This window comes from Notolepis coatsorum (genome assembly GCF_963971535.1).
Source record: "Notolepis coatsorum genome assembly, chromosome: 6".
In the NCBI taxonomy this organism is placed as follows: Eukaryota; Metazoa; Chordata; class Actinopteri; order Aulopiformes; family Paralepididae; genus Notolepis; species Notolepis coatsorum.
In genome coordinates this window covers 168,778,354-168,791,517 of record NC_140170.1, presented here as the reverse complement: position 1 = coordinate 168,791,517, position 13,164 = coordinate 168,778,354, and the positions used below count along the sequence as shown (strand labels likewise).

At 42.6% G+C, this 13,164-nt stretch overlaps 1 protein-coding gene across 1 annotated transcript in view; it reads left to right on the top strand.

Moving 5' to 3' along the window:
- Positions 1-13,164, top strand: part of cita (citron rho-interacting serine/threonine kinase a) — a 165,491-nt gene that overhangs the window by 82,688 nt on the left and 69,639 nt on the right. Inside the window, exons 26-32 of the mRNA XM_084317591.1 lie at positions 6,025-6,218; positions 7,053-7,188; positions 7,810-7,914; positions 8,539-8,679; positions 10,697-10,804; positions 11,523-11,709; positions 12,803-12,964. Of these exons, the coding sequence (XP_084173717.1) occupies positions 6,025-6,218; positions 7,053-7,188; positions 7,810-7,914; positions 8,539-8,679; positions 10,697-10,804; positions 11,523-11,709; positions 12,803-12,964 (1,033 nt within the window). The remainder of the gene's footprint in view (positions 1-6,024; positions 6,219-7,052; positions 7,189-7,809; positions 7,915-8,538; positions 8,680-10,696; positions 10,805-11,522; positions 11,710-12,802; positions 12,965-13,164) is intronic.

The following is a 13,164-nucleotide window of genomic DNA, read 5'->3' as shown; positions in this document are numbered from 1 at the left end:
AAGGTTAAGAAGCCTGTGAAGAGAAGCTTGAGAACTTGGTAGAGCAGTCATCTAATCTAAAGGTTCCCTGTTTGAGCCTGGCTAATCCCAGTTGCGTGGCCTTGAACCCCTAACTTATCCCAATAAGTATGTGTGTGAGTTAGTGAATGTGAGGCATAAGTTGTATAGTGCTTTTTTTTTTATCCAAAGCACTACATAAATGCAGTCCATTTACTAAACCATAGTCTATTTACTAAACCATAGTCCATAGTACCATATATAGTCCATAGACCCATACCATAGTCCATAGCCGAGCCAATCCAGACATCAAGCTGGGATGATCGTTTCTTCTTTTACCAATTAAAACATGACCAATGATGGTTTACCTCCTACAATAGCTGAGCCTACAATAGCTGAGCAACGTCAACCATGCTCCACTGTGTGGACCTAGAGGTTGCTGCAGGAAGCCTCCCACATCGGCCCATCTATGTTTATTTCTGAATGCAATGAGTTTTTTTTTTTTTTTTTTTTTAAGACCGTTCAAAAACAGATTCCAGTCCTCTTGAGTGGTGGAGACGGAATGCGGATTATTATCTGCAACACATTGCTTTGCATCTTCGCCACTTCAACCCCTTCAGAGCGCATTTGCTGGCTTTATTGTGAACAAAAGGAGAAAGTCCCTGTTGCCAAAAAATGTGGACATGTTGTTCTTTCTGTCACACAACTTAAAGCGGGTTGAGCCTCCAGGTATTGATTGATTGATTGAAAACTTTATTAACAGATTGCAGAATGGGTACAATACAGTACAGCTCAATACACACAATTGTTAAGGGCATGCAGACCAGAGAAAGACTTTCGTCTTGTTTACATCAGGGTCCCCCATTTTCAATTCATCTGGACATATATGACATACATGACATACAGATAGTCAGTACTGCTACATCTATACATTTATGACATACCAGATTTGCAAATACAATACTGTTTGTGATACAGAAGGAGTCAGGAAAAGGGAGTATATACATTTGACGTAGAAACTGTACATTGGAGGAGGTTGGGTGGGGGGGGGGGTTGGGTACACTGGGATATTGACAACCATACTGGGTAATCTACATTGGAGGTGGTTGGGGGGGGGGGGGGGCACACTGTATATACAAGCAAAACTGTACATTGAGGGGGGGGGGGAGACACTGTACAAACAAACAAAATTGTACATTGGACTATTGACAAAACCATACTAGGTAAATGACTGTACATTGGAGGGGGTTGGGTTAGGATATTTACAGGGGCCAGTGTTGAATTGCAGTCTCCCGTAGGTGTCCCTTGAGAGAGGTTTTGAAAGTGGGTAGTGATCCACATTCCTTTACAGCTTTGGGTAGGGCGTTCCACATTGATGTGGCATAATTGCGAAACGTGTTTAGTCCCTTATTTGAGCCGAATCTGGGTTTAACATGATTTGTGGAGCTCCCTCTGGTGTTGTGATCGTGGTATTCACTGACCTCTGGGAAGTATTTTGACATGTACATGGGTACCTTGGTCGTGTAGTGTATCTTGTAGACCAGGCCCATTGCAAGTTGCTGTACTCTGTTGTCTACTCTAAGCCATCCTAGGTTGTCAAAGTGGGCAGGGGTGAGGTGGGTTCTAGGAGTAAGGTCAAGCAGTAGTCTGACCAGTTTGTTTTGAGATGTTTGTAATTTTGTTTTTAGCGCCTTTGAGGTGCTTTGGTACCATGAGGTGCAAGCATAGTCGTAGTACCCCTGAATGAGTGCTCCTGCCAGAGTCTTCAGGGTATTCTTGTTTACCAGAGAGGAGATCCGGTACAAGAATCGAGGTCGTTGGTTGACTTTTTTTATTACATTGGATGCCATTTTGTCACAGGAGAGATTAGCCTCTAGGATGGAACCCAGGTAGGTAATTTCATCTTTCCTTGTGACAATATTGTCACCCACTGTAACTGAGAAGCCGTCGGTCTTGCTGAGTTTGTTATTTGAACCGAAGAGAATGGACTCTGTTTTGCCCATGTGTAATGATAGTTTGTTATCAGCGAGCCATATGCAGATTCTGCCTAGTTCCGAGCTGAGGGTTTTTTCAACCTGTAACTTGTTCTTGTCAGAGACCAGCAGGGCTGAGTCGTCCGCAAACAGGAACAAGTTGCAGTCACAAGCTGACGACATGTCATTTGCATAAATTAGGATGTCAGTTTGTCAGTATGTCAGTTTGTGTTAAGGCTTACACCACAGACACTATTTCTGTTAGGTGTAATTCATGTTTTCTCTTTGATACTATATGGTTGTTATATAGTTTGATCAATGCACACTTAAAGTGAAGACACGATTTAAATGTAACTCTAAAAATGGTATTATTTTAACTGATCCCAAGAGGGTGAACCTAACCTTTGCCTTTTTTTTTTTTTTTTTTTTTTAACGAGGAACTGTATAGGTCATAGATTTGCTTTGATAAATCTGAATGTGAACTTTTTCTGAATAATATTAATATGGAGCGTCCTTCTGACAGTGAATCTTAAGAGCTAAATATACCTGTTATACTACATGACATTGAGATGGTGTGAAGATGTTTTACCTTGCTTTTTGGCCCTTGCTCTGTTCTTTGAAGCTATTTTATGATACAGTTTTCAATTAAGGAGTGTTCATTTTTGAGACTATTCACACTGCCTTAATATCTTCGCTTCTTAAAAAGAACAAAGACCCAACTAGGGCTGTCTTAAATACTTCGAAGCTTCGTTCGATGGGCATGGGATTCGAATATGAAAAAAAAAATCGATTATTAAAAAGAAAAAAATTTGATTTTTTTTGGTGCAAAATCAACTCTGCCTCTCTTTGTTAACTACAACAAGCAATGCTGTTTGTTATTTAAGATGAGGTCGGACTCGGCACTGACAGATTTGTGTTCATTGTGCTGCTTTTATAAAGCCTCAAATGACGGCTTACAATATTTCATGAAAGCAAAGTTTTGTTTGTCGAAGATTTAAAAAGGTTTAAACTTTACAGCACTGACAAAGTTGAACAAAGCGCTGTACAAGTCCCACAACATAATATATATATATAATATATTTCTTTTAAATAAAATTTTTTTATTTTAATTTTTTTATCTCGAAGCTTCGAATTAAAATCTAATCTCGGCCCCGAAGCTTCGAATTCCAAAAAGAAATTCGAAGGTCGGCCCTCACCCAACAGAGCTAGCTAATTAGCTGCCCTCCACTTCTTTACGCAGATGTAATGATTTATGCCAAAGTGCTGGCATACATTTTATTAGTGTATAGCAATCACACAGGCTTCATAAAATCCAGGCTGGCCTCTGGTGCCCAGAACCTGATTCCTCCAGCCGCAGTCCTTTCACTGGATGCAATAAAGGCCTTTGATCGCCTAGAATGGCCGTTTTGTATCGTCAGTGCTTGGGAAGATGGGCTTTGGCGCCCCTTTTATTGATATGATCAAGGTATCGTATATTAATCCAACAGCTGTGGAGCTCACAGCCAATAACTGCTCCCCTCCTTTTACCATGTCAAGAGGTTCAAGGCAGGTTTGTCCTTTAAGTCATCTATTGTTTTTGCTTTCTCTTGGGCCATTGGCTCAGACCATTCGTCAATCATCCTTAATATCGCCATCAATGGGAGCACATAATCATATTTCATTGTATGCAGATGATATAAAATAAGATAATCCTTTATTGATCCCCTAGGGGAAATTTGGGTGTCAAAGCAGCATGGGGGGGGGGGGGGGGGGGGGGGTGTACAGGGTGGGGGATGCATAGCTTCACAGTACAATAGCAATATAAAATATAATAATAAAATAACAATAATAATAATAAATAATAAAGTAACATAAAAACTAAAAAGTAAAATAAAATTAAGTAATATAAAATAGTAATATAAAAGTACAAACATAATATAGTCCAGTGGTATGAGTCTCTAGTGCAAAGAATCAAGATAGTCGTTGATAGTTCTCAGGTCCCGAGTTGAGCTCTGGCAACAGAACCGGCCGCCCGCGCCCTTTATTGTAGAGCCTGTTGTAAAACTATTGTATGTTGTACAATGTATCCCACACAAATTAATACAAATCTGTTTAGAGCCCTCCAAATGCAACAATGAACAATGAGGACCATATTAAATAGCAGTCCAACATCAACTGGCCGAGGTAAACTGGTCAACTTTTCACTTGTGGCCAAAAATGTTATCACGATATATCACGATTAAAATTTTCATATCGTTCGATATCGATAATTATCTATATTTGTATTAGTATTAAAACATTTTTTATTTAAACAACAAATGTATGTTTATTTTGCAGCAATTTTGTCGTTGTCGCCATCTTTAGTGTTACAGCCCCTCACACTCCAGTTCTCAGGCTGCAGCTGGTTTGAAAGCGAAAGTACCAAAAAAAGTGGCTGTGGCTCCAGGGGAGTTGAACAGTTCTGGCTCTGCTAGTTTATTTTCTATTTTTGGCGCTTTTTTGGTGGACATTCGATTACACATGCACCGTGACTCGCGACTGGAGACTAGCTCTGCTAGCACAGATGGCCTACTGTGTACAGACGGTTTCAAACTGTATTTTAAATTAGAAAGCAAACAATAAATGGACAAGAGAAAAATAAATCTCAATTTGGTCAGTATTGTCATTTGGACAAGCAAAGCCATTACTTTAAGTTGCAGGCAAGAAAGACAAGTCTGTCCACTGTCTCTTGTTTTAAAGCTGCCCTGTTGCAGGTCACAATACAAATACAAAAATAATTTTTTTTTTTATTATCGATATTATTTTTATTATCGATTATTAAAATATATCGTGATAATTATCGTTATCGTTTTATCGCCCAGCCCTTAAAGTGAGGAGAGGGAGAAAGAATAAGTTGCCGTGAGGTACTGAGGAGAGAGGTGTGTGTGTGTTGGGCCTGCTAGGTGTGTGTGTATCACAATATGTCACAAACTCATATTAGTCCATTAACTCATTCAGCGCCTAGAGGTCGCTGTTTACTGTCTGGTAAGAAGTCCAGCACTCTGTTCAATGGGGATAATGCCGGTGTTTGCGAGTGCTAAAACTATATTAAATATTATAGCTATGGATCTAATAAACACGTCGATTGTAAGTGAGTTTCTTCCGGTCAACATGCAAAAAACAGATAATTATTTCATACATTTCTGTTTTATACCGTGGTGAATATCAGTATAGTTTTAGAGTGATCCTGTCGAATCCCAATAAACTCCAGCAAACGGCGCTTCAATGCATTTCCTTAGTAATCGTGCCATTTGTCGCTTGATTTATGAATCATTCTGAAATAAACGCTAAATTATCGGTATTATGTTTCATCATGCACGCACGAAAGCGGGGGGAGGAAAAGTCGCCCCTCCGTGCTTTGGTCGGTGCCAACGGCACGCACAAACAGACACGTTGTGATCGTTACGAAAAAAACATCGGATTAACCCAAGATTGGTAACATAGAGTCCTTACCTCACATCTGATTTACTGCAAAAAGAATAATCCAATTCCTGATCGCCATTCCAAATATTGATCGCGGTCGTCTGTCCAACGTTCATCAACCAAAACACATGAATCCACGGTGCTCCCAGTGTCCCCAATCCGTGTGTTATAACGTTAGTCATGCCCGAGAAGGAAAACCCGGACCGGACTTCTTGGATCGATGCACATCCCAATCCAGAGGGATTCCAATGATGTGCAATACCGGCCGCAAGGCGTTAGGCGGCGGTATTAGCCTTTTGCGAGCTCAGACCCATTCCCAATGATAACATCAGGCTGGATGGATGAAAAATGAATGGATATAGCGAATAAAAGAAATAACGATTAAAACCCGACTTTTCTCGTGATTGGCGCTCAACCACCGGCGAGATAACCCGACTTTTTTCGTCATTGGCGCAGAATGAGTTAACGGTGCTCTGTGTGTGTGTGGTATTTCCCAGTTCTTTCTGCTGTTCAATGGTGTGTATCTCACCCTCCCCAGCCCCCTGCCACCACACATAACACCAACACACTGAATCATTGAGAGAATACGCTGTATTGATCGCCCTCCTCACAGAACATGGAGACTCTGAAGACCACGTGCAGCATGCTGGAGGAGCAGGTGGTGGAGCTGGAGTCTCTGAACGACGAGCTGCTGGAGAAGGAGAGGCAGTGGGAGGCCTGGCGGGGAGCCCTGGAGGACGAGAAGAACCAGGCAGAGAGACGCACCAGGGACATGCAGAGGCTGCTGGACAACGAGAAGCAGAACAGGTGAGACGCAGGACCAGATGCACACACACACACACTTAAAGCTGCAATACTTTTTTGTCCACTAGAGGGCATCAGGGAGACGTTGTTTACACATCACTCATTCTCTTTCTTGTTTTTTGTCAAAGTGATCAAAATACAGTACATCACATACAAACAATGTGGAACTTGTGGCCTCGATGGAACGATCTTGTTGTAACTAAGAAATGTTTGTGCCTGGATTACTAGATTTCAACTACAATTCATACAACTTGGAATTGTGTGGTTCTATGTGTGTAGGCTGTGTTCTCATTCTAAAACTGTGATTCTGTGTGTGTAGGCTGTGTTCTCATTCTAAGACTGTGTGGTTCTGTGTCTGTAGGCTGTGTTCTCATTCTAAGACTGTGTGGTTCTGTGTGTCTGTAGGCTGTGTTCTCATTCTAAGACTGTGTGGTTCTGTGTCTGTAGGCTGTGTTCTCATTCTAAGACTGTGTGGTTCCATGTGTGTGTAGGCTGTGTTCTCATTCTAAGACTGTGTGGTTCTGTGTGTCTGTAGGCTGTGTTCTCATTCTAAGACTGTGGTTCCATGTATGTGTAGGCTGTGTACCTGTGTTCTCATTCTAAAACTGTGTGGTTCTGTGTGTGTAGGCTGTGTTCTCATTCTAAGACTGTGGTTCCATGTGTGTGTAGGCTGTGTACCTGTGTTCTCATTCTAAAACTGTGTGGTTCTGTGTGTGTAGGCTGTGTTCTCATTCTAAGACTGTGGTTCCATGTGTGTGTAGGCTGTGTTCTCATTCTAAGACCGTGTGTGTGTAGGCTGTGTTCTCATTCTAAGACCGTGTGGTTCTGTGTGTGTAGGATGCGTGCCGACCAGCGCAGTACCGAGTCTCGCCAGGCGGTGGAGCTGGCGCTCAAAGAGCACAAGGCTGAGATCCAGGCGCTGCAGCATTCCCTGAAGGAGCAGCGTCTGAAGGCTGAGAGTCTGTCTGACACGGTAATGAACTGATACCCACTGTTACTGCTGTTGTCATGGAGATGCCAAGCTAAAACTGGGGATTGTATCAGAGTTTTTAAGAGCAGATAGGAAGACAGCCACGTGTAACAGAAAACAAAGCAACTTGATTTTTACATAAAGGATATTAGACAAACATATATTTTTGGCCATGTTAGCAGCTGCGATGGGGGTGGATGAGACGTTTCACAGAGTAGACCCACTTCTATCCGAGCTCCGGGAGGGTCATCAAAGAGAAGCCACCTATTCTCTCTCCTCGCTCCACAATGGTGGAACGAACTTCCCACCACAGTTAGGACAGCCGAAAACGACCAATATTTTGCAGTCGACTTCTTCAATCAATATCTGAAATTGAAAAGAAATTCATAAAGAAATACATTAAAAAAATAACCTTACTGTCTATCATGCACTCTTCCTACTATACTAATGTCTTTACAAACTATGCACTCGACACTGCAGCACCCAAGTTTCAGCACTGTTTGATGAACATTGTTACTCAGCTGAAATAGTTGTACCTTTCCTGTTGACTTGTTGTACAGAACCTGTAAGTCGCTTTGGATGACTAAATGTAAACGAACGTGTCTGTGTGTGATGATTGAGCAGCTCAACGACCTGGAGAAGAAGCACGCCATGCTGGAGATGAACGCCCGCAGCTTACAGCAGAAGCTGGAGACCGAGCGAGAGCTGAAGCAGAGGCTGATGGAAGAGGTAGAAGCACAGAGAACACATTCCATTTAAAAAAGCATTCGGTTTGTTTTTCTTGATGTATTCAATGTATTTGCATACATTGAACCATAAATGGAAAATAAGCCATGTTTTTCTATAGTTAAAGGGATACTTCACTTTAGTAGAACTTGTCAGGTTTCAGCAGTCTTACCTCTATCTAAAGTCATCTACAAATAAACTAGAGACCACTGCTGCCCCTGTCGTCTGCTGTCAACACCACCATTCCTCCCAGGTGTCAGGCTCCCGGTTCACTTCCATTCATTTTGAGGACAAAGTCTAAATATAATATTTCTGAAGACTGAAAACGTTTATCTTATTAAGTTATTAGATAAAACAGATCAAATTTTATTGCAGATGTTGAAAGGGTTAACCTTCTGCAGTGTGGTGGTGGTGAAAGTGTTAACCATTTGTAGTGTGGCAATGAAAGGGTTAAACATCTTGAGAAAACGTAACAAAAAATGTGCACAGAAATATTTGTTTTGGACATTTCCTGTTTACACACAGCTATGGGAGGTGTGTTATTATGACCGTCCTCTTCTATGAAATATGGTTAAAGTTTATTAAAAAAAAACGTGGTTGTAAAAAAAAAAACCTGTTTCCACGCAGCAAGGGAAGCTGCAGCAGCAGATGGACCTCCAGAAAAGCCACATCTTCCGCCTCACCCATGGCCTCCAGGACGCCCTGGACCAGACCGACCTGCTGAAGACCGAGAGGACGGACCTGGAGTACCAGCTGGAGAACATACAGGTGAGACAGATGCCACGGTTCCCCCTGCTCATGGAATTCCGGGAATATCATGGATTTTGTTTTAGAGGTATATTTACAGTGAATTTGTTTAATTCTCTGTAGGGAAGTCTTGGAGTATGAGGGAATTTTACAAATTCTAGTCTACTAGAATTAATTTGACTTGTGTCATATTTGCTGCATTAGATGGTGGTCGTCAGCCATATTTCCCATGACGCACAGAACTGCCACTGGGCTATGATATGCATGGCAAATTGTAGTCACTCACTCACTTATTCATGTTCTTTCCGTGAGGGACAATTAGTTGAACGCATGCGCAGATCATGTACACACTTGGAGTGACTTTCTCCTGCGCTGGCGCAGCAATAGCGTAGTGTAGAGAGAAGTCTGGCTATAACAGACCAAGCGACGTCTTACTCTGCATCTGCATGCCACTTTCCATTACAAGATATTAACAGCACAAAAGCTGCCCCCCCCCCCCACCCCCCCCCCCTCTGGTGCGCACGCCGGGATGTGCACGGAATCCATGCATTGCCAGAGGCAACTTCAGTTCAGCTCAGCACAATTAACCCCTTTCAACCTTTCCTTTTGTTCTTTGTGCATCAGTGATTCAGCTGAGAATCTACTTGTGTTTCTTAACAGCTTTGTGTATTTTCCCACTTTGTGTTTGTAAAATGAATTGATGACCCGAGGTGTGCTAGCTTACATTACGAGTCAACTGTCGTATAACTTATCAACCTCTGCTCTCTGAATACCGCTCTCTGTACTAAAGGGGCTTGTCTTATAACTGTGCTCTGGGGATTGGATGTGTCCCAGTAAAGACACCACTACTTTGGTAGCAGTATTTAGCCCACATCCCAGTAATCTAATGTGTCATGTTTGGTATCAATGGATTCCCAGATATCAATGTGCTACCTTAAACACTCTGTTCAAAAGACAGTGAAGGTGCTAGGTTGGGATGATATGTCGGCTGCTAGCATTAGCAAGTAAGTGTAATGTTAACCAAACAACTTTCACATTCCACAACTGGCTGTGCCAATGCATAACGGCCCTGCTTGTTATACATTGTATGGCCAACTTTTACACAGCAAGGCATGTAGTGGAGAACAGGCTATTACCCGTACTTTTCGGACTATAAGCCGCGGCTTTTCCCCCCATTTTTCGACCCTGCGGCTTATATAACGGTGCGGCTTATATGTGACTCGACGTGACCAAACCCGAAAATGTAAAAATCAAAATATTGCTTTTTTGACTGCATTGAAATGTTATTATCTGTTCCCTTATTTGCTAAACTTAATACAACTTGTAAATGAGTTGATTCTTGTTATTTGTCCGACAGTATTGTGTCCCAATGCTAATTACATATGGTAATTAAACATTAAAACACCTGCGGCTTATAGTCCAGTGCGGCTTATATATGTACACATCATTCAATTTAGCTGCTGCGGCTTATAGTCAGGTGCGGCTTATAGTGCGAAAAGTACGGTAATCCCTTCTGATAATGCATTGTAATGTCTTCCTTTAGTTGTGGAGGTGTTTCCCAGAGCCTCCAAAAAAGTGTAGTGGGAATAAGCTGGAATCCCAGAGGGACCAGTAAAAAGGTCTAAAGTTGGCATTGATGATCTCAAAGGGAGTTGTCTCGGAGTTCCTTCCTAAAACATGACTGGTTGGTTAATCTGTGGTTGTGGCTTGCTGTCTTCAGGCTGTGTACTCCCACGAGAAGGTTAATCTGTGGTTGTGGCTTGCTGTCTTCAGGCCGTGTACTCCCACGAGAAGGTTAATCTGTGGTTGTGGCTTGCTGTCTTCAGGCTGTGTACTCCCACGAAAAGGTTAATCTGTGGTTGTGGCTTGCTGTCTTCATGCCGTGTACTCCCACGAGAAGGTTAATCTGTGGTTGTGGCTTGCTGTCTTCAGGCTGTGTACTCCCACGAGAAGGTTAATCTGTGGTTGTGGCTTGCTGTCTTCAGGCTGTGTACTCCCACGAGAAGGTTAATCTGTGGTTGTGGCTTGCTGTCTTCAGGCCGTGTACTCCCACGAGAAGGTGAAGATGGAGGGGACCATCTCCCAGCAGACCAAACTCATCGACTTCCTCCAGGCCAAGATGGACCAGCCCACCAAGAAAAAGAAGGTGCGCCAGGAATAGAAGATATTTCTAAATGCACTATAAGAATGCATGGGTACTGATTCTAAGTACTACACTTTTTTATCCATTAGAGATCTAACGTGTTGCTCTACAATCCCCCTTTCTCCATTAGATATCTAACATGTTGCTCTATAATCCCCCTTTCTCTGTTAGAGATATAACGTGTTGCTTTATAATCCCCCTTTCTCCATTAGAGATGCTCTGTTTCAAAGGTGCATGAAATCAAGTCCCTTTGCTTTGATTTCAACCATGTAAATACAATTATTAACCAATCAAAAATATGTAAATGTTTGTTTATGTTTAGCCTCTCGGCAACTACATGAATTTTAAATTAATAGTGAGTTTTGAAATCCCATCATCCAAGGACTGCATATTGATGTTTAGCTGTTAGGGGTAAGAGGTTGGGGGTTGGGGGTTAGGGGTAAGAGGTTAGAGGTTAGGGGTAAGAGGTTGTGTACTTTCAGTTGTACAACATTCACTCAGGTTTGGATTGACTCAATCTCAGAAACTCGTCTCCTTTTCAAATATATGATATACTCAAATATTGTTATTGTAATATTTGAGTAGGCCTATATGGAAGGGGTTTGAAATTATGTTGGACTTTCAGAACTTCTCAAAATGGATTTTATTGTGTGCATGCTTCATGTGCTGTAAATTAATTCAGTCATCACCTCTTACTTTCTCTCTCTCTCTCTGTGATCAGGGCATATTCGGGCGTCGTCGAGAAGACGTGGGCACCACGACAAACGGGGGGAGCCACGCGGCGCCAGCCATGCCCCTGCAGTACGGCGACATGAAGCTGGCGCTGGAGAAGGAGCGCTCGCGCTGCTCGGAGCTGGAGGAGGCCCTGCAGAAGATGAAGATAGAACTACGCTCTCTGAGAGAAGAGGGTGGGTGTTTGGCAAGAACTCTTGTCTCGTCCTAGCATGATCTAGGGCTGGGCGATAAAACGATAACGATAATTATCGCGATATATTTTAATAATCGATATCGATTTTTTTTGTGTGTGACCTGCAACAGGGCAGTTTTAAAACCAAAGACAGTGGACAGACTTGTCTTTCTTGCCTGCAACTTAAAGTAATGGCTTTGCTTGTCCAAATGACGATACTGACCAAATTGAGATTTCTTTTTCTCTTGTCCATTTATTTCTAATTTAAAATACAGTTTGAAACCGTCTGTACACAGTAGGCTATGTGTGCTAGCAGAGCTAGTCTCCAGTCATGAGTCACGGTGCACATGTGCGGTGGTTTGTCCACCAAAAAAGCACCAAAAGATAGAAAAGAAACTAGCAGAGCCAGAACTATTCAACTCCCCTGGAGCCACAGCCAGCAGAGAAGCCGGTTTACTTTAGCTTTCAAACCAGCTGCAGCCTGAGAACTGGAGTGTGAGGGGCTGTAACACTAAAGATGGTGGCAACGACAAAGAATTGCTGCAAAATAAACATACAACTGTTGTTTAATTTTTTTTTAATTTTTTTATTGTTTATAGCGATAATTATAGATATAGAGTGATATATCGTTATCGATATCATGATATCATTTTTGGCCATATCGCCCAGCCCTAGCATGAGCTCTTTTAACCCTTTCACTGCCACACTACAGAAGGTTAACCCTTTACTGTCACACTACCTATCTGTGATCGTAAAGGGTTAACCTTCTGTAGTGTGGCAGTGAAAGGGTTAACCTGCTGTTGTGTGGCAGTGAAAGGGTTAACCTTCTGTGTATTGTCACAGTGAAAGGGTTAACAGGACTGTGACACTGATTTCTCTACAATTCCAGATGTTTAGCATTCGTGTACCTTAGAAAAGGAGTGCAGAATGTTCTATTAGCCTGCTATTTGAAGGTTCCATCCACTCCCAATCTCTTCTTGGAGGCATGACTTGTAGGCAGAGTTGTAGTTTTTTGAACTATTGAATGCATCTGGAATGGATCTATGGTAATTATTGAGATAATATGATAAATGATGAATGTTCTGCTGACGCAGCGGCCCACTTCAAAGCCCAGGAGCACACGGCCATGTCCACGCCGGCCCAGGCGCGCCAGCAGATCCTCATGTCGGCCATCGTCAAATCACCAGAACACCAGCCCAACCCCAGCGCCTTGCTCAACCCTTCCACCCGCTGCAAAGACACCGCCACGCCAGAGGGTGAGTCACCTGACCCCTAACCCTAACTCCTGACCACAACACCTGAACACCTAACCATAGCACCTGACCACCTAACCCTAACTTTAACCCCTGACCACAACACCTGACCACCTAACCACTACACCTGACCACCTAACCACTACACCTGACCACCTAACCACTACACCTGACCACCTAACCACTACACCTGATCACCTAAC